This window comes from Haplochromis burtoni, unplaced genomic scaffold (assembly GCF_018398535.1).
Source record: "Haplochromis burtoni strain Fernald_Lab_line unplaced genomic scaffold, NCSU_Asbu1 Contig_163, whole genome shotgun sequence".
Classification (NCBI taxonomy): domain Eukaryota; kingdom Metazoa; phylum Chordata; class Actinopteri; order Cichliformes; family Cichlidae; genus Haplochromis; species Haplochromis burtoni.
Window position 1 is genome coordinate 1,339,378 of NW_024582524.1, and position 21,487 is coordinate 1,360,864.

Sequence of the window (21,487 nt, forward strand, 5' to 3'; positions counted from 1 at the left end):
ACATGGATCATAACAATGAATCTCCCAACCCCTCCCCCATCCCATCCAATGCTCCAGCAGTCTACAGTCCTAACAATGGGTCTCCTTAACACAGACACGCACACAACCAAAACAGCAGCACAAACCCAACAAACCACAGGAATGCCCCTCAAAAGCACTCCTCAATGCTTGGGTTGCATTTAAAGATGTCTGCCTCTTGTGCTCCAGGATTAGGATGTCATAAAGAATCACAGAGCCTTCTGCTTCTTGCCAGCGCTTTTGTTGGAATTTTCCAGTGCACACATTAATCTCAAATCATTAGACTTGGGTCTTCTTCATATCGTTAACAGGTCTTTAAAATGTTTTACATCATCTTTTGAAAAATATCTCAGTAAATGTCAGTGCTGTCTCTTCCCAGGTACCAGGCAAACCAGTGGAAAACAATTCACGAACAGGCCGAAGGAATGGCTCATACGATGACAGCTCAAGCTCTCTCACCTTGAAATTGCTGGAGTTCACCCATCCCGTTAACTCGTCTATAGTCTTGTCCAGCCGGGGTTTGTCCTGCTCTACGTCCGGGGAGCGATGCGGATCGTTCAGATAGTCAATAAGGTCCTGTCCGACCTGCAACCTGCGGGTAACATCTTTCTGCAGTACCTGCTGGTAAAAATACTCCATGTTGTCATGTTCCTCCATTGGGCACTCAGTGCCGTGCGGCCAGCCTCTGAAGCCGGCCGGAGACAGGAGACAGTGGTCGGTGGGACGGGGTGCAAAGAACTCGAGCTGCGAAGTGTAAACCCTTCAAGGGACAGAGACACCGTGCAGTCTGGACTGCCTCTAACTGATGTTTAGTCATCAACGTACAATCCCTTGCAATATATATATATATATGTATAGATCAATGTAGCATAGAAATCATCCCTCCACTTTATACGTTACGACAAAGACGAAGCTGGCTGGTTTCCTTATTAGATACCGTTAACTCAGAGGGAACTTAAACTTGGCGAAACTTCGGGAAACGAATAACCGCAGTGGCCCTCAGCCGGTTCCTTTAATATAACCTCATCAGAAAAAAATAGCAAATATGCTTGGCTGTTATGCTAACAAAAATAGCACATAGAAAGCTAGCACGGCCACCCAAACAAATATGGACAGCTTCACAAAAGCTAGCTCAGCTAGCTACCGTCAGTTATCCGCAGGCCTCAGTCCGCTGCTCTATTCCATGACCGCAGGCTTTAAAGGCGTTCAACGGTCAGCTCCGTCCGGGGCAAAGTTGCACCAAACTTCCACAAAAATAGTTCAGCTCCAGTCCGGGGGTCTCTGATTTCTCTTTAACCCAGGAATAATCGCTGCTGCCGTTAAAGCTGTTATTAGGCGCTGAAAGCTGCGCGTTGCCGGGGACTACAGTTCACCAGGAGGCGCAACCGATCAACGATCAGGCCGATGGGTCTTCGGGCACTGCACAGCCAGCCTGCATAATGCCTGATGTAAAATGTAAAATGAACAAGTGCACTGTGAACCACATCCGTACTAAAATAGGGAAATATATACGCTTATTAACTTAAGATATATTTTCATTGATTGTGGCTGGTTAATTTCTATTCTCTGTTCTAGAAACGATAAACAAAATTACTGTTTACGTGTGGGCGTGTCCGCTGTCTACACGGCCCTCTGCTGACATCTAGCGGCGTCACGGCTGCACAGTCTCTATCAAATTGCTGCAGTTTACTATGAAGTAGGTCTTTCAGATAAAAAACAAAATCTCACACTGCAGAGACAAAGCACAGTTACTATTAGTCACCTTTATTTATTTATTTTTTTTAATTTATTTCTTTTTCTTAAACATAAAACTGTTAAAACAGCTGTCAAACAGGGCATTAGTATCACAGCCAGCCGAGTCAGCTATGTATCTCAAATCCATCCAAGTCTTCCTTGACCTTTCCATCTGGTCTCTCTTGTTTCAGTCCTATCCATTGTCCTGCCAGTGTCCCCAGTCTTTGAGCACTTGGCACTACACGACACTTATCAGTCTCTTGTTTAACACGATATTAAAAGCTGCTTTTGTTTTGTTGCATTTTCAGTGCGTGAAATGATGGTGTTCATGCCCCGTACGTGTGTAATCAGGCATGACGAGACATCATGTTGAAATCCTGTTGATCTAAAGAGGTGCGTGTATACAGTAAAATTAGCTGGTGGTTTGTGGGGTGTGGCAGGATTTCCAATCTCTGCTTTTCAAATTACCCCATCACATATGTTTTGTAGGATTAGATGAACCAGAATTTGTTAGGGATCAATTACATACATTGACTGGCAAGTTCCACCAGACCTGTATAACAAACTAATTGCAAATTACTACTCGCATGATTCTTTAAGTCTTGATGACAGCCAATTCATTTATGTTTCTACATCATCTGTAAATTAACATTTACACAAAGCTAGACTAAATTAACCTCCAAGTACATAAATTCATGTGATTGTCAATAAAGTTGAGGTGCCTTTGTTCACAGTCTCATACTTATTATCTCTAAACAAATTTCCTTTTTGCTTTTGAAGCAAAGTTGCACCAGCGTCAGCCCTGATCCAGACACACACAGCATAAATCTGAATAGTGGGTGTCACAGTCCAGTTTAAAAACAGTTGTATTAGTGTTACTAACCTATTCAGAATCAGTTTAGTAGCTGTCTGAATAACAGTGGGACTGAAAACCTACTCATGTAAACAAGTTAGTCTGTGGCCGCTAACCTAATTGAGGTTGTAAACAAATGCTTAAGTAGTAGAGTAGAAGCTAGACCACAAGGGCTACTGACAGGAGGATTGGATAAGGGCCTGCGAGCTAACGTATCCGCGCAGTTCACGGGAGAGGCCACTCATCCCAGCAGCATACAGTGTCAATATAATGCTTTTAGACACCAAGGGTCTGAATCATAGGTCCTTTTTTTGTAACACAGCAACAGTTTTTCCTTTTACATCTCAAAAAGAAACACAAGCGTATCCTCCTCTCTGAATAGACAGGCATGGACAATTACAATAAGCACTGAAAAAGAAACCAAACAAAAAAAAAATATTGGCTTTCCCCAATTTTTGAGTGAGTTGCCATAAATCTTTTTTCCCCCTCTCCATTGCAAAACATTCTCTGTACAAACAGAATTAAAATGTCAACAGAGGTTTCCCAGATGCACAAATATGTCACATGTTCCACTTTGTACTTCCTGCTTTGTTTTTTTCTCCAGGACTGCAAAGCTGAGCCAGCTGTGCCAGAGCTTCACTGTTCGTATCCAGAAGAATCTGTGGATTTTACCCACAGTGCAGCGCTCCACTTCCTCCGTGCTGTGCGTCTATTGGTCGAAGCAGAATGAATCACAGGATGGTCGTGTAGAGGTGTCATGTGATCAGCTGAGATGATACCTCTCCACAGAGAGTGTCCAACATGAAAATATCTTTCTTTTTTTTTCTTTTTTTTAAAGTTTGAACATGAAGCACTGTAGTTTCACCGTTTCACCCTCCCACCCCACCTGCAGCTGTCCAGATGCAGTCCTTTACCCCCGCAGGTGGGGAGTCAGAGATGTGAGGGAGAGCAGAGTGGAATGGAGAACCTGTTCTGGTCTTCACGATGAGAAAGAGAGCACGAGACAGAGAGAGAAAAAGAGAAAAACTCCGTCCATCCGTGTTCTTTCCTCCACCCTGCCACACCGTCACACGGATGGCTGCTGCACTGCTGATCGGTGAGCAAGAGGAGAGAGAAGGGGCAGGTTCAACTGATCAGGGATCAGCGGCAATCAGTCAGTGTTTTGATCAGTGATCAGGAGCAGTGAGTGGGTCCAGCCCCCTCTCTCCCCTATGCCTACCCCAGTTCCCCCACCCCACACCCCCCACCCGACATCAGCCCCCTTCTCATAGCAGCAGGACCTGTAGACAGAGGTGGCCCCCCCTGGCCCTCCACTGTCAGAGGATGATGCAGCAGCGGCACAGACGCTGGCCACCTCCATGTACAGAGGGAGGGGGTGTCACGGGGGCAAAGTAGGCATGGACTTTGATCTCTGGAAGGTGGGCCTGTATGCGGGAGAGATGTGTTAATACAAAAGACCAAAAATGTACAAACCCCTCCCGAATAAAACAAAAAAAAAAAAATCCCAAAACAAAACAGAAAGACAAGGAAAAAGCACATGCTCAGGACTGCCTTCTGTAAAATATTTTTAGAAATGCAGCCCGCTTGTGTACATCATGAGTGAGAGTAGTATTGATTTTTTCATCTAACTCTCAGCGAGAATGCTAACAAGCACATTTTTCAAAATGTCGAGCGATTCTTTTAAAGCTCCGCTCCAATCCCCAACAAGAGTTGAAAAGCAGCATGTATTTTCCCTTCATGCCCACTGACCCTGATGCGTTTGATGCCCGCCCGAGTGACTTGCTGACAATCGTAGAGCTCAATGCGCTCCAGACGGTGGCAGGTCTTCAGGTGCTCGAGGGTCACGTCAGTTATGAGGGGGCAGTTGTCCAGCTCTACCACGGTGAGGCGCTCTTGGCCGCAGGTACTGCTGCTCAGAGCTCTGATGCCATCGTCTGTGATAAGCTCGCAATGTGACAGGGACTGCCCAAGGTGCAGGAGATCGGGTTAAAGATGCGCAAATAGAAAGATTAAACCACACACAGCAACGAAGACGGGCTGAGAAAAAAGCTGATACAGTATCAGACATTGTTTGCTTACCAGTGCTTGAAGCCGAGGGCAGTGGATTGACAGCTGAACCAGGGTGTTATCTGTCACCTGAGGACAGGCCAAGCTTGATTAATGTTCTGTTCTCACATGTCTGGGGACAGCTGAGAGGATCAGTTCAAGCATTAGCAAACATGTGATGTGATATGATCATATCTCGTTCTCAGTCCCAGAACTCTGTCACGTCTTCTATGTCACAACTTCTACTTTTTGCCAAACGTCATTTGACAAAAATCATGTATGATGAAGTATGATCTTGGGAGTAGATGAGGGAACTAAAATGTTCTTACCAAAATACATTCTTCTAAGTCCATTTTTTCAAGCTCATGACAGTTCTGTGAAGACAAACAAAAGGTTTTGTGAGAGAAGTTTTTAACTGAACTCAGAACACGGCTGGCATAACTAAAGGAGATAAGAAAACATAAACAAAACAGCAAAATGGAACTTACTCTGGCCAGGACAGTAAACCCAGCGTCCGTAAAATGGGAGCATCGTGCAGCTTCAAGGATCCTTAGACAGACAGACACAAAGTTTGGGAAGAGTTTTTTTAAACAGCTAGTGTGAGGAAGGAATACTGAAGATCACTGGAGAACACACTGGGTTGGTCAACAGGTGCAAAATATAAGACTTCTTGTGCACAAAACGTCTAATATTTTGCATAATTTGTTTTTTTAATAGCTGAATTTAGTTGAGAGCCTCAAATAGATATGATTGTACACTATTTTTGGAAGCAACAGCAGTCATATTTCTTGGATGTATGAGAAATGTTGTGAGACGGGTGTGTGAGCTTCTTACTTAAGTCGGGGGCAGTTGAGACCCAGTGCAGTGAGAGAGGCATCAGTGATGTTACTGCAGCCAGAAACACAGAGGTTCTGCAGCTTGTGGCATCCTCGGCCCAGACTGACCAAACCTTCATCCGTTACTTGCTGGAGGCAACAGACATAAAAAAAAAAAATTAAAAAAAAAACTGATTACAAAAACGCAAAAGGCATTCAGAGCCTTAGTCATGCATTATTATCAGTTGCTCCCGCTCCGCTTCCAACAACCAAATGTTTGTCTTACTGTGCAAGACTGCATATTTATGGTGGTGAGTTCTGGGCAGTGTTTCTGAAGGTGTTTCAATGCTCCGTCGTCCAGCTGGGTTAAAAAAAAAATTAATCAAGTATCAAGTATTTTGACTCTGTAGACAACTGCAAAGTATTTAAAGTGAAACAATCAAGATGTGACTGAAGTTCAGACTTTCAGCTTTAATTTAAGGGGTTTAAAACAAGTATTTATTAAGTGTTGGAAATTAAAGAGGTTTGTATACAGCCCCACCCATTTTCAGAGGCTCGGAAGTTATTGGACAGTTAACTGACAAAGATTTTCGTGGACAGGTGAGGCCTGTTCACTCATTATTCCATGACAAAATAAACACATAAGAGCTGAATCTAAGTGTTGAAGTTGCATTTTGCAGCTTTATACTGGAATTCTTAATATAAGGTCCAAAAAGATTTATTTAAAGTTTAAAGTTTATTTATTTTCAAGGAGAATTTCATGAGGCTGAAAATCAAAATAAACCTATAAGAGACAGCAAAAACTTCAGGAGAGGCCAAATCAACAATCAAAATCGGATATTCGTCAGTAGCCATGTCAGTCACCTGATCTCCACCCAGCAGAGCAGCTTTTCAGTTATTAAATGCAAAACCGAAGGCAGAGAGCATCTAGTGCAGGCAGCCATTCACATACAAGTATTAAAAAACAATCCTAATATTTAGAAATATAATAGTTCATTCAGTTACTTTTGAAAATGAGTGACTGGGTGTGAAACATAAGTAATTCCTAAACTATTAATACTATTAATGTTTTTCATTAAAGAATTAAAGCTGAAAGTCTGCACTTCAATCACATCTTCACTGTTTGACTTAAAATCCACTGTGATGATGTACAGAGTATTTGGATAATAACAGAAAAAAAATGGTGTCATTGTCCAAATACTCCTAGACCTAACCATACGGGTGAACGACTCATTTAAAATAAAATAAACCCCAATTTCACTTTCTAGACTAGATTCAGTTCATGTGGAAAAAAAAAACAGCTGATCACATTTTAGTTCTACACGGGCATCAGGAAAAGAATATACCAAGAAACAAGCAAATTTTCATCCCATTAGGTCTTTTTAAAAGGTTTTATTTTAACACTGTATAATGACTAGGTGGGCTTTTTTGTAATAATATGATAATTGATTATAAAAAGGTGTAGAACTACTTTTAAAAGGGCCAAAGAAGGCATAAAATAACCTGAAATAAAGAAAATAAATGTGCGTACCTGTGTGCAGCCTCTGAGGAACAGTGCTCGTAAACCAGCGCAACCTCTAGCGAGGGCCTCGATGCCATCGCGTGTGATCTGGTCACACCACGACAAGTTCAACGTCTCCAACATTCTGCAGCCATCACTGAGCATGCGCACACATTGCACAATAGAAGAGAAATATCAAGTTAAAGACATGTGAGCCCTTGTGATTTAAATACCGCAGCGAAAACAAGTGTGCTGGTGCTACCTGAGGGCCTTGAGGGAGTGGTTGCTGACGGACACGCAGGAAGTGAGATCTAAGTGTTTGAGTTTGGAGCAAAACTTGCTGAGGCTGAGGCAGGTGCTGTCTGTGATCTTAGTGCAGCCGTTAAGGTTCAACACTTCGATGTTTCTGCAGTTCTGAGCAAAGGTCCTGGGAAACAGGTGAAGCATGGAAGAAGTGAGGTGAAGGGACTTCTTTCTGACGTTTTCACAAGTTTCTATTACAAAGAAAAAAAGCCTTGCTTTGCAAAGAAGAGAAAGTATCGGTTAAATCTGCTGCTTACAGAGATGATAGAAATACATTATGAGATCCAACAGTCTCAGAAGAATATAAAAATTAAACACCCGTGGGGTTTTCTTTTGTTTTGTTAGTTTTTTGTATGTTTGCAGTGAGCAAAGAAAAAATTTAAGGGTCCCTTGGGAATGAAGACGCACACACTCGGCTAAAACTTTAAATATAATCACACAGGGACCGAAACGGAAGTAATCAAACCAACAAAAGGATGTTTGTTGCTAAAAATCAAAGCAGAAGCACGTTTATTATAACGGTGCATGTCAGAGGGTCAATGTATTCTCACTTCATTGAGGCGTCTCCAACGCTCAGGCAGCCCCTCAGGCTGAGCTGCCTCAGGAAGCCTCCACAGCGCTTTGAAATGTTCTCCACCACCCGGCCCTGAGGGATACACGGACGGACAGACAGAGAGAGTAATATGACTTGGGCTACAGGACAGGGGATCAGCTGTGACGTCACAGTCGGCACCAAAGCCTACTGACCCAGCACTAAGCCTTGGACTAGATAATGCTACTCAACAAGCTCTCACGTCCACACACACACACACACGCAGGAAATGCTCAAAACCCGAACCCTTCGCTCCTTTTTTTCTCTCACGAACACGACCCTCACCTCTATATCCGTCTGGAAGTTGAACAAGTCGATCTTCTGCCAGTTGCTGCCATCTAGGGCCAGGACGTTCCACGCCTGAGAGGGTGACAGACAGGTTGTGCAAAGAGACAGAAAAATGGGTCAGACAGAGGTGGAAGAAGGTGAACTGTGACTTTTTTAATCATCATGCAGCTACGGGTTTGTGTACACATCAACAGTCTCCACTGTCTGTCCTTGTCCTATCTAATGTGAGGGTTTCCTGCTCCTCTCTCTTTGGCGTCTTTGTAAACTGAAGAAGTTACATAATTAAAGATAGTCCGATGTAAAAAAAAAATACATGAAATTCAACAGGAAAGAGATAAACTGCCTTTATAATAACATTTGTTTTGTTTACATGTTACATAGCAAAAGAAAACCTTCCTTGGGCCTTGTCACAGGTAATAAAAGTTTAATTTGAAGCTGTGGTATGAGAGGCTGCCCCAAAAGCTCTGCATTCAGTCAGTGGCTTGTAACAATAATTCACACAGATCATTTTATAAATCACTTTAAGCTGCAGTTCACTGTGGTTCCCTTTACACAGAGCCAGCAGAGGGCACCATATTATACACTTGCCCAGAGAATTCAGTAAGTACAAACCAGATTTACCTCCTTTTTAATAGTAAGGTCTTAATTAGGATGTGGCGTTGAAAGGGAGGCGCTTACCTTGGACACCTGGGCACACCGGCACAGTGTCACCACATCTAAATAGGAGAATATTCTAGAAAGAGAGACAAAGAGGAGGATGAGGTTTTCTCATATTAGTGATCATATGATCATACTCAGATAAGGAGCTCTGCTCAAGCACATGCTGGAACACCTTATTCTTTCTTTGATGCTAGTGAAAGTATGTTTTTTTTCTTATGTCTGTAGGGAACAGAACAATCTGTGGTGTTTGGCTGGTAGGCCCATAGACAGGCAGTGTTTGAGCTATGGGCTGGTCAGCCACAAAGGGCCACATGCAGCAGGCTACTGGGTCAGCTCAATCCATTAATCTGCCAATGAGTAATCTCTGGCACTCAGACAAGCAAGGCCACCAAAAGGCCGGTACAGACAGAGATACAGTATGAGCATGTATAGAAGGGCACACATACACATACACACACACACACACACACATGCGCACACACACACAACAAAGCCAAATACCTCCTGTCAGTTCTTGTGATAAAACGGTCTGTTAAATCTCACAGAAGTGACTTAAACGGAAAATCTTTAGAAAATCTGAGGTGTTAAGAGAGCTGTTAGTGCCAAAGTTTTGAGTGCAGCTGGGGTCTGATTGCCCTTTTAACCCTAGGAAACAGGAGCTGGCCATTGTTTCCTTCAAATAGACACGGACAAAGGCTGTGTGTTTTGATGTGTGTTAGGCCAGGGCATGTCAGGACGAGTCTGTATAATCTATACAAGAGTCTGGTGTCACAGAGTACAGACATCATACAATTGACAAAGCAATGCATATGCAACTTCCATGCACTCTCACGCAGGGTCCACAGATCCTGGAGAGGTTGCTGGCACCCAAGGGGCCGACCAATCAAGTTGATCGTACACATTGATCTCCTTCCTAATAACTGGTTAATGGCCGCGATGCTGACCAATGATTGATTGCCCGTTTTAATCAACTACAATCTGACTTTCCACTATGTGTGCGAGAAAGGCCTCTTAGTAACCACAGAAGAACTCTGTTACTCACACTCACAGCGAAGGAATCAGTCAATCTGATTTGGTGAGTCCTGTTAACCTATCTGAAGTCTGTAATTGCTACCAGCTGAGAGAGACTGCTGAACACAGATAGATCATATTACCGGCAGGGTAGGACTGACATGGACTTTTTCTCATAAGACACACAAAAGAAAGTGAAGGACGTGACATAATACAGACAAATTCAGAGCAACAACACCATGAGCATGGTATCTTTTTCCACTTTACTACACACAGGAAAGCAATAAGGGCACCTTTGAATGCAGAGCACGAAATAAGAGAAAAGCCTTGGATCACTCTATCAGATCCTGCCTGGGTGTCCCTATTTTTCGGACAAGGCACATAACAGGATTTTCATGAAGCACACTCCCATTTGTTGTCACCCGGCCCTTCAAGCATGGCTAGAAAAGGGAGAGTCAAGCCTTCGCCATAAAGTCTGGGCCTGGTTGTCATGGCAACAACTCAGACATGAATTTAGTGGTAGTGGAGAGGGTGCTGAGTCAGTGCTTCTGGGTAAGAGGACCGTGAACCACCCCGAACGCTCCCTCTCCGGGGCTTGTCTGTCAGACAGGGTTCTTGGATGTCACACAGTTTTCACAGTTTATATCTGCGCTGTGCTGGCCTACATAACGGCTGTTTACAAGTGCACCCACTAAGACGCAGACTGCTGCACAAGCAATTCGGGCTTGCTCGCTAGTGATGCTCTGTACATAAACAGCAACGCTAATAAGAACACAAATTAACAAAATAAATAGCCACTACTCCTCGAGCTGCATATTTTCCAACGTGTAACACATGGTGGCATACTGCAGTCGTTATAAAATATGCATCTTGGGTTAATCTGTAATTAGAAATTAACCACAGGCATAAATGTGAGCACATTTGGCTCTCTGCCCATGGTGTACCCTGCCTGTCACTCCATGACAGCTGGGAGAGGTTCCAGCAACCACTGCGACCTAATTTGGATAATTTTTTAAGAAAATGTATGGACGACCAACCATAAACCAGAAAGGCTAAAAAATGTAGCCCTTAACATCAGCTTATTCAGATCACTAACCCTGCAAAAATGCTGGTGCGAGCCCAAGCTGTGTAATTGTGGATGAGCTGTGGGGCAATTGGGTGTGCCCACACAGGTCTGGCAGGTGTTTTGTTCTTTGGGGCCCCTATTAAGGGTTTTCTATTGGGATACTGACTATGGGGTTGCCCACAGAAAACCCATGTAGGCTCTATGTAGGTTAGCCTGTGTGGTCCATTGCAGTTTTGCCCCTCTGGGCCCTATAATGGTATTCTGTGGGCCTTTGGGTTTTCTATAGCTTGCCCAATGAAAACTTATATAAGGACCCCAAAGGGCAAAATTGCGTTTGGCCCTGTGCGGGTACACTCAGTTGGGCTTCGTATGGGATAAGTGTGGATTTGCCCTCCCCGACACAGCCCCATAGTTTGCCCACATATATCCACTGTGGGCCCGCATTGTTCATTATCAATAATGCGCCAAACAACATACAGGCAGATATGACTATTGTGGAGAACATGACCCACAGAACATTTTTTATTACACTGTCTGAAATATGTGGCTGTTAGAAAGCAACTGATTCAAAACCTCAGTAAAATGGAAGTGAAACTACACATTTTGACTAACTAACAAAAGATCGCTGGTTCAAGCTTGAGAAGTGACATAAATCATTTGGGGTTTGGATCAGGAAGAGTATCTCTACCAAATTAACTATGTGGCTACCCCTTGTGAGTAAAGCAGTGGCTAAAAGTCATGTTTTTTCTCAGAGCAACATTCTGGTCCACACTCAGTACCAATTGGTGGCGTATTATGGGCAGCCAACAATGAGCCTCGGTAGTGGCATGAAATGTGGGGCCCTCTCTTCCAATCTTTTACTGCAGCACACTGGGGCACATCTGGCCCCCATAGTGCAGGACTAATACATGTTTTTCTGACCACCAGTGGAAATGCACTGGTCATAATGGGCATGCTGGGAGAGCGTATGGACCAGCAGAAGAGCAGAGCACTGCGGAATTCCCCACTAGCTATGACAAAACTATTTATAGCTCACTTACAGAGACATACAGTTTGCATAGGCCCAGGAGTGTTTCACACATGCGTGCACACACGCATGCACACAAAAAATGCAGCTTTCACAGAGTGCACAGCGTGTCATGTGTCAGCAGAGATATATGCAAGTGCAACCCTTTCCATTCCACATAAACGAGCGTGAAGGATGAACATGGGTGACTGCGCGAGTGATGTCAGATTAATGGGTCATGTGCAGCTGCTGTGGGACAAAATATTGGTCTGTAGGTCACACACAGCTAAAAGAACCTTATTTCAGGCTGGTGGCTGACAAACATCATACTAAACACACAAATGAACCTACACCACCAACAGACGCAGAGCAAACACACACCGTTCCAGGCTGCTTGAGCTAATGAGTAACCCTGACCTAAGCCCTCGTCCCTGGGTGTGTTGTGTTGTATGTTGTGTGTCTGGTATAATTATTCTTACCTAAGAAGAAGCTCTTTGGGGAGCTTCTTATTAATGGGGGCTTCATCGCTGTTTGAGAACACCTGTCGAGAGATAAGACAAACAGTAACAATGAGTGAGTGTCTTTGTGTGTGTGTGTGTGTTGATGTGCAGTGATATGAAAACATTATCATCCTCACAAGATTGCTACACTAAACAGAGCTAAACTAAGCCCAGGAATCACATAATTTTATTTCACCAGCTTGTTATACTTAAGAAAAGAAATAGACCCCTGCACAGTTTACAGCTGCTGCTTCCGTAAGCTATGCTAATAAACATGCCAGAGCTGCATTTGGATTTCCATGTCGCCTCCTCACAAGCTTATAATTCTGTTAGCCTGGTCAGCTTGTTGGCATGCTTATCTCAATTAGTCTACTCGCTGGATGTCTGGCCATCTGCTGAGTGGGACACACACACACACACGCACACACACACTCGCAGGTGATTCCAGTCAAACCTCTCTGTGTGAAGAACAGAGGCAGAACATTCGAGATCAGGTGGGCTGCATTCAGCCATGAATTTAAATTACGGCAAACACCCACATCCACTGTGCCTCTGCAGACACGCATCCTGCCAGTGATACACTTGTATCCTCAAAGGCTCAGAAGCTGTAGCTAATGAGGGGGGACTCCCTGCTGTTGAACACGCAAACACAAACACCGAAATCTGAGAACACAAAGGGGATAGGAGGAGAGGCACGAGATGAGCAAAGGTTGATTCTGAAAATGTCTCAGCTGTAGTCTAGCCCCCTGACGACAGACGCAACCTCCTCGAAAGAGAAAGCAGCAAAGCGAGAGGGAAGAGGTGAGGAAGACGATACTGAGTGACAAAGGCAAGCCAAAGGAACCGTGCTCCAGTCAAGAAGTACTGGAAAAACACATCTGAAAGTCATCAGAGTGGAAGAAGACGAGGGAGGAGGAGGAGGGAGGAAATGCAGGCCATTTCAGAAGGAAGTGGGGTCAAAAAAAAAAAAAGAAAAGGAGAGGGATTTGGTCCAGTCAAGGTCCGGCAAACGATTAACTAAGCTGGTTTGAACTTTAACATCGCTAAGGGAACAACACAAGAGTGTTGTTGAACACACTTACCAGAAAAAACTCTGCCATCACTGAGGCCCACATGCCCTCGTACTGAATAATGCATCATTACACACTCATCTGAGGCTGTTGAGTAAAGCATGCTGTCATTAACTGTAACATTAAACTAACAGCAAACTTAAAACATGCGTATATCTATTGGTGAATTTAATAGCATTAGAAGGAATGCAGTGAAGGAGACCTGTGGATGGGTATTTGCTGTGGAAGGCTGCTACTTTGACCAGGCCTCTGCTGGGCTTCCTGATTAAATCAAGGTAATAAACATCAGCATGTACTGACTGACAGGCAGGCAATTTGACCTTTCAAGAAACAGCATGTTGACTCAGTGTCTCTGTGAAGATGTTTGGGGGGGGGGGGGGGGGGGGGGAGGGATAGTTTAGGACTAAACTTAGACTTAAATCCGAACCACATCTGTAACACATCACTCACCTTTGACCTCTCTTCCATCACTCTGAGGAACACAGGGAGGCCATGATGGAACGCACTGGGCTCCACACAGCATTATGCTAACATGGAGCATTCTCAGAACAATAATATCATTCTGTGGTACAAACATAGTTTACTGTGTAATGAGATCAGGGTTGAAAAATGTTCAGAAATTCAAATTCATCCTTTTACATTACAGTCAAAGCAAGTAAAATGACTTCGAAAACAACCTGATACTCCAATAATCATCCTTATCAGAGTTACCGCCTCAGCATTCTGGTGCCCTTGCTCCCCATGCAGGAAGAGCACCATTCCCAAACAGGAAACTCCTCTCTGAAGTCATACTCACTATTCCTAGAGAGGGTGCAACAAGCCTAACATGCAAATCTGGTTTAAAACGCCTGTGGCACGTCAAACAAAGACACCCATGAAGAAATTAAGACTTGGGTCGAGTGTTGCGTTCAATTTTAGGCCTGCAACACAACAACAACAAAAACCATAAAAAGGACTCGATCACCAACTCGTCTGTCAGTTGACCCCCTTCCCCTTTCTTCTCAATTGGACACACCAGCCTGCTTCCCCACCGTACACTGATTCATGCTAAGAAGCTTAGAAGTCTGCTGAGAAATCCACTGATATGGCAACAGACACACGGGCGCTACTAACGCCGTCTGTTCTGATTCACTCGCACGTCAGCACACATGTTCCTACTACTGACAAACATGTGAACACCTGACTGAGGGCGTCAAGTAGCATCAAGTCAACCCCGAAAGCATCTCAGCAATGTGTGAATAATAACTCCTGATAAGCATCTCGCATCTATGAGCAGCCATAATCAGTCAGATGGGATGATTATGGTTTGTACATAAGTGTTAAATCAGCAGTACATGGTGATTATTGCACCACAGGTATGCAAAGGTTTATGAACAAAGTAATGTACAAATACTTGGAGATGCTTTGGTTTTGTTTACTTAGTAACATAATGTTTTACACTACACATGATGTACTTTTTTTTTTAACTCCACAACTTTCAGATCAAAGTTCCATCCATCCATCCATCCATCTTCATCCGCTTTATCCGGGGCCGGGTCGCGGGGGCAGCAGCCTAAGCAGAGAAGCCCAGACCTCCCTCTCCCCAGCCACCTCCTCCAGCTTATCCGGGGGAACACCAAGGCGTTCCCAGGCCAGCCGAGAGATATAATCTCTCCAGCGTGTCCTGGGTCTGCCCCGGGGTCTCCTCCTGGTGGGACATGCCCGGAAAACCAACCCCAGGAGGCACCCAGGAGGCATCCTTGTCAGATACCCGAACCACCTCAGCTGGCTCCTTTCGATGTGGAGGAGCACCGGCTCTACTCTGAGCCCCTCCCGGATGACCGAACCTCTCACCCTATCTCTAAGGGAGAGGCCAGCCACCCTTCAGAGGAAGCTCATTTCCGCCGCAAAGTTTTTGTTCTAATAAAAGACGATTATCACGGCTCATATTTTCAGTAATATCTGAAGTAATGCAAATGTGTTGCTTTACTCAAACTGCTACAGCACAAAAATGCTGCACAGGCGTGGGTAATAACACCCAGTAGTGCCACACATACTGTCTACAGTATGACTTTTTTTTTTTAATATCTTGCTCATGAATCCAACTAAAAAAATTTTTAAAACCCAACAACTTCAAATGACCCTGAAAGCTCTGGTGCTTTTACTTTTTATTGGCATGTAAATATGGATAAAGTGATCTGGAGACGTACAGCATTCATCCTATGTGCAGTATTATTACTTCTTGAACACAAAGGCCACCTGTAGTGGCACCTGCCCATCACAGGTATTTTAAGGAGGCTTTAGATGTTTTCATTGCGTGTATTTAACAACAATCCATCCTCTCCATCTGCAGCCCCCCCTCTCTGAAAGCCTGTAACCTCAGGCGCCAGTGGCAACCAGCCTCGGCCCTGATATATTGACTATCCTCAGCCACAGCCCTCCTCCTCCTGTCCCGCAGTCCTGAGCTCCATGTTGTCGCTGTCTAGTGGTGCGGCAGGACAACAACAGGATTTCGGATTACCCTTGACCAACAAAACGCCTCAGCTCCTGACTGCGTGTAAAATTAGGAGCAGAGCACGGTCGACCACACACGCGCGCACGCAAACACACACGAACAGACACACAGAGATATACACACACACAGACTTTGCTTATACAAGCCCACGACTCCCACGTCTGCTAGAAACAAACACTTTAACCGTTGGTGGTCCACTCCCTCTGTCATACCTCGAACCGGCCCTTGGTGATACCGTTCATGTCTGCGGCGGCACGTCCCAGCTACACGCCGCGCAGAAACCACTCGAGTCGTTTGACGGTTATTGTTTTTGTCGCCGTTTTATTTTTGGTCGGTCGGAGTGTAGGAGCCGAGCTGAAGCTGGGTCTTCACACCCTCCTCCTCCTCCGCCTCCACCTCCCCCCCTGAGCCGCCAGCGAGGCTCCCGTACTCCGGGTCAGTGGGGTGACGGTGAGGGTGGTGGTGGTCCGGGACGGCCTGGGGCAGCGTTGACACTCGACGTCTCGAAGACCAACGGCTCCCCAGCAGCCCGTCTCATCACAGGGCTACCAAAATAACAATAATAACATGGACGGTCTGTCAAGTGACTTCACTTCCGCCTCTCCCTTCATCGCTTCATCGGCGGTCAGCTGGCCGCGGATCGCCCAACTTTGCTGAAAACACACGGGAATCGTTAGGCCGATGTCCGCCTTTACTCGTTGCACCGCACGGTTCCCGCAGCGGACGCGCGTGTGGCGGCTGACACGAGCGCTTTCCTCAATGTTTTCTGTTTACTTGCGGGGAAGGGGGAGGGGCGACGTGACGTCATTGCTGCGGGAAAACCACGCGTGGTCGATTTGTTTTGATTGTGGGCTTGTTGCAGGAATTTTAGGAAGGGAGGAAGAAACCAAATCATAACTAATTGGGGCTCATTTACCAGCACAGGCAGAATTTTAATAAAATTTATTTTAAAAAAACCCAAAAGGGATGGAGGGGGTGCCCTGACACGAACGCGTGGGTTTGCTTAGAGGGAACGTTTGAGCTCCACGAGCTTTTCTGCTGTAACACAGCCTGTTTCAGGCACGCCTGAAAGACACACTCAAAGCAGTCTGGGCTGAGTCCTTTGTCAAACATCAGTGCCAATAAAGTTTCTAGATTCAAATACAAGTACAGAAATTAAGTAACTAAAGGAATCGTCATGTTATTATACAATGATTACTATGTGGCCAGCATGTGTTGGTCAGTTTAATCTGAAACCGAAAAAAAAACGATCCCCACAGTAGTTCTGTCTAAGTCATAAGAATCCTATTTTACAGTACATTAAAATTCACGCCCCTATACATTCAAATGACCCACTAAATGCAACCCTCAACAAAATAGTATATAACTCAATAAAATATAACAAAACAAATATCTTTGTAAGGTAAAATTGCATTAAAACAGTTTGATTAAATTAAGTAGAAAGTTAAATTTAATTAGTATTAAAAAAGTAACGTAGAATAAAAATAATCATCATTATTTTTAATTAAATTGGCCTGCCTTTTTTTTCCAACATTATGTTTATTAAAGTTTTACATATATACATATATAAAGTACATACACAAACAAATTTACACAATAAACGAAACACAAGGTACATTCAATGAAAGCACTTGAGTCCATGAGACCTCTGACAGATTTTAAAGAATAATTTTCAGATTGCAGCATATGGTTGTGGTCCTGTACAGGGAATAGCTAGGCTGTCCCTGTCTCACACAGTAAACCAGATAGATCTTTATTCCCAATATACTGGATGTAGCGCCCCCAAATTTTCTGGAAAATTTCTTGTTTATCTTTTAGAGTATATGTAATTTTCTCTAATGGTAAACATAAAGACAATTCTTTGAACCAATGTGAAATACTTGGTTTGCCAAGACTCCTCCACGTTAGAGCTATCACTCTCTTTGCTTGTAGTATTCCCATGTTTATGAAGATTTTTTCAAAATGATCTATGTTACACCCTACAGGATATAATCCCAGTAGGAAAAGTTTGGGATCCATCACAAGTTTAATTGACAAAATCTCCTTTATCATTGCTCCAACCTCTTCCCAAAACTCCTTTATTTTTGGACATGACCATAAACAGTGGAGCAATGTGCCCTTATCTTCTTCACATCTATTACAGATATCAGGAATCTGCATATTAAATTTGTTAAGTTTTTCTGGTGTTATGTACACTCTCATCAACCAATTAAATTGTAGCAATTTTAGACGTGTGTTCCCTGTCTGTGTTTGGGCTAGCTTACATGCTCTACTCCATTGTTCCACTGTCAAGTCCTCCTGTAAGTCATACCTCCAAGCTTCAAGCTTAGCAGCAGATGAATCAGGAGAGGATGTCATCATCAAGTTATATAATTCAGATATCATCCCTCTACCACTGGGGTTTTTGGTTAGGATTTTCTCTAATGTGGACAGCGGGGGAATATGTGTAAAATCATTATGATAAGACCTGATAAAACTCCTAAACTGTAGGTATTTGAAAAAGTGCTTTCGGGGAATATTAAATTTAGAGATTAGTTGTTCAAAACTTAAAAGTCTTCCATCACCCCCGAAAGCATCCTTCACCAGTCCCAGCCCCGAGTCTGCCCACATTTTAAAACCACCGTCCGCCCTACCCGGGGCAAATAACGAATCTGGGACGCTTGTTATTCCATAAAAACTGATTAAACAGTTTTCTTATTTTAAGGAAAAAGTCTGAGGGGGGTGGCAAGGGGATATTCTGAAACAGATACAGAAGCTTAGGGAGCACGTTCATCTTTAGTATATTTATTCTACCAATCAGTGAAATTTGGAGACTCGACCATCTCTCCACTGATTTGGATATGTCAGTCATAATTGGACTATAATTATGGTTCACCACCTCTTCCAATTTTGGGACAATCTGAATACCTAGATAAGTAAACTGATTCACATTTCTAAAATGGCAGGTGTATTTAGGTGGATTCATCCTTTCTTCTGAGTTCAAAAGCATTATAGAAGATTTTGATTTATTAATTAAATTGGCCTGCCTTTTAATTAAAAAGAACTCAGTTATTTGATGTAAAGTATAAAACGATCATGATAAGCATTCAAATGTTACTTTCACCTCTTAATTGAAACCGGTCATTTGTTTTTATTTACAATTTGAATGTATGACTGTTACAAATATCAAAGCTTTTCCATTTTTTCATTGGTCCAGGTATAAAAACCTCTTTGCAGGTGTTCTCCACCTCCACGGCTAGAGGGCGCTCTGATGCAGCTGGCCTAACCTCTGGTATCCTAAAAGCAAAACATGGACAGCGTCAGCATGTTCACTCCACTAATACAGTACAGCTTCGTGGAAATTCGACTGCGCATGCACAAGGATTTCCGATTTATCTTACTCTATACGGATTCAGTTTAAATGTAACGCTTATATTCAAGATTTAATAAAGTTACATGAAATATTTAAACTCAACTATTAACGTTTACATTTAGATGTAAAAATTCATGTTTAACATATAATTGATGTAAATGTTTGTAAATGTAGGTGTAAATAGGGTAACAATGTTTGTATATAATGTTTTGAGCGTAATATGCAATTAATTTTAGCATGCTTAAGTTTACAATTAGTACCTCATAATAAGTGTAGTAAAATTATAATCACCAGAGTATTTAAAGTTTGATTACCTACTTATACTACCGCTGAGTACTTGATGATAGACTATGATATAATAAATATAAATATTTATTAACACATTGTTTAATGGGTTTTATTTCTTTATCAACATATATGTTTATATTAACATATAAACATCACATATCTGCTTGGGTAACAAGTTGGGCGACCTGCCTCGTGTCCACACAGCCTCAGTGACTGTGTCTGCAGGCTGACTGTGTGACAGTATAACGGGTATTTTTCTTTACAAAGTAAATGCCAAATGGTGCAAAAGCACAGGTGTAAACACGCAACCAGTCATGTCTATATTCCAGTTACTGGTTCTGGCTTTACTGTGCCGCGAGGTTCAAGCCATGACCTTACTTCAGCTGGTACAGCTTCTCAATGAAAGTGTGCAGACTTTCCCTGAATGCTTCAAGGCCATTATATGTTGAATCTGTCAATTTCTTTTAGCTCTGTGGCCTCTACTTAAAAGTGGGGTTTTTTTAATATTAGAAAGATTTCTTATTATCAAGCTAAGGAATGTTAGGTAGAGTTTTATTTTGTGTGACAGCCCCAGGATTGGCCCTATCTCCTCCTTCCCTGGTTGAATGTTTGTTCCAGGAAGTCAGAAGGTGGTGCTGACACCTCATCATTGATGCAGTAAGTCAGGCTCATGAGCTGATAAGCCTCACTCTTGTTTTCTTGGACTCTGCTTCATACACTCGCGCACTACATTGCACCTCTGAACTTGATCAAAGGTAAAATTTATTTTAAATTTCAAAAAATGTCATTGTTGTGTTTAGTGTGACACAAAACACTAAAACAAATTATATACTACCGTATATTACAAAACAAGCTCAGGTAGACACAGCTTTCATAAAGTTTGACCAAATATGTCGTTTTTCATCTTTGCGCCACCCCATACCAACACATTGCTCAGTAATGAGCAATCTCTCATCGACAGTCAATTTAATTAACTCCCTTCCTTGAAAAATCCCACGCCCTTCTCCTCCTGACTCGGCTGTGGCTGGCAGCTCAGTGTTGAATGTGTCCTGCTGGTCGCAGTGACTGCATTGATGTCAAGCAGCACGGAGCCCATCACACACGCAGTCTTTCAAATGGAAAATGGACCTCAGCTGTTGATGCAGTTCTTTTAATTTTATTTACATACATCATATTCACAAGTTTTGTTTTCTTAACCATTTCATTGGCTTTGAGAGTATTTTACCTTCTTTATTTTGTCTTCTTCTTACTCTTTACGAACCTCTCTTTTTTTAAAGGTATTAAAAAACATATTAATGCTTATAGCACTGTAGCGTGTATGCTAATTTTATTGTAGTTTTACTTTAATGGAGAAAAACAGAATATCAACCAAAAAATTTTAAAAATCCAGAAAAATTTCATTACATAAAAGTTAAAAATTGAACTGCTTGTCAGTGAGTGAAATAAGTATTTGACCCCCTACAAACCCACCAGAATTGGGCTCCCTCAGATTATAACCAAACAATCAATCAATTTGGGATATAGTCCTAATGTGCACAAAGCACACCTGTCCACAGAGTAAAATTTGGCCATTCTAACCTCTCCACCTCCATGGGTGAGACCAAAGAGCTGTCGAGGACATCAGGCACAAGATTGTAGACCTGAACAAGGCTGGAATGAGCTACAGGACCACCAGGTCTTGGTGTGATTATGTAAAAATGGAAAAAAATATCAAATGACCATAAATCACCCTCAGTCTGGAGCTCCATGCACCATCCTTAAAGTCGAGCATGGAGGTGGAAACTTCATGTTTTTGGATGGTTTTCTGCTAAAAGTATAGGACGACTTCACTGCATTGAGGGACCAGTTGATTGTAAAATCCACGTATTGTAAAATCTTGGACAAGAACCT

General features: G+C 43.0%; 2 protein-coding genes across 30 annotated transcripts in view; both read right to left on the reverse strand.

Annotated features, from left to right (window-relative positions):
* clasp2 (cytoplasmic linker associated protein 2) overlaps nucleotides 1-1,592 on the reverse strand; it is a 63,004-nt gene extending 61,412 nt beyond the window's left edge. For 7 of the 29 annotated variants that reach the window (XM_005933001.3, XM_014337030.2, XM_014337029.2 and 4 more), the window contains exon 1: nucleotides 478-1,587. In XM_005933001.3, the coding sequence (XP_005933063.1) occupies nucleotides 478-675 (198 nt within the window). In that variant the 5' untranslated portion in view covers nucleotides 676-1,587. Of the gene's footprint in view, nucleotides 1-477 lie in introns of all 29 variants that reach the window. The other 22 variants (XM_005932991.3, XM_005932989.3, XM_005932992.3 and 19 more) reach the window with 10 other exon arrangements.
* Nucleotides 1,593-1,761: 169 nt separating this feature from the next.
* On the reverse strand, nucleotides 1,762-16,745 carry fbxl2 (F-box and leucine-rich repeat protein 2). Its single transcript, XM_005933007.3, has 14 exons — nucleotides 16,170-16,745; nucleotides 12,373-12,434; nucleotides 8,829-8,883; nucleotides 8,148-8,222; nucleotides 7,822-7,916; nucleotides 7,230-7,394; nucleotides 6,998-7,124; nucleotides 5,753-5,827; nucleotides 5,486-5,616; nucleotides 5,140-5,200; nucleotides 4,981-5,025; nucleotides 4,685-4,741; nucleotides 4,355-4,567; nucleotides 1,762-4,029 (listed from the first exon to the last, which is right to left on the reverse strand). Exons 1-14 carry the CDS (start codon nucleotides 16,197-16,199, stop codon nucleotides 3,922-3,924), a joined length of 1,299 nt encoding a protein of 432 aa, XP_005933069.1. The 5' UTR covers nucleotides 16,200-16,745; the 3' UTR covers nucleotides 1,762-3,921.
* Between the last annotated feature and the right edge of the window lie 4,742 nt (nucleotides 16,746-21,487).

Bases quoted from the DNA above. Each gene is read 5' to 3' on its own strand.
- fbxl2 (XM_005933007.3), bottom strand. From the start codon at position 16,199: ATGAACGGTATCACCAAGGGCCGGTTCGAG. The intron at 7,125-7,229 runs GTAGCACCAGCA...GCGCATGCTCAG, and splicing joins CACTCCCTCAAGGCCCTCAG to TGATGGCTGCAGAATGTTGG. The intron at 5,828-6,997 runs GTACGCACATTT...TTTTTAACCCAG, and splicing joins TCCTCAGAGGCTGCACACAG to CTGGACGACGGAGCATTGAA.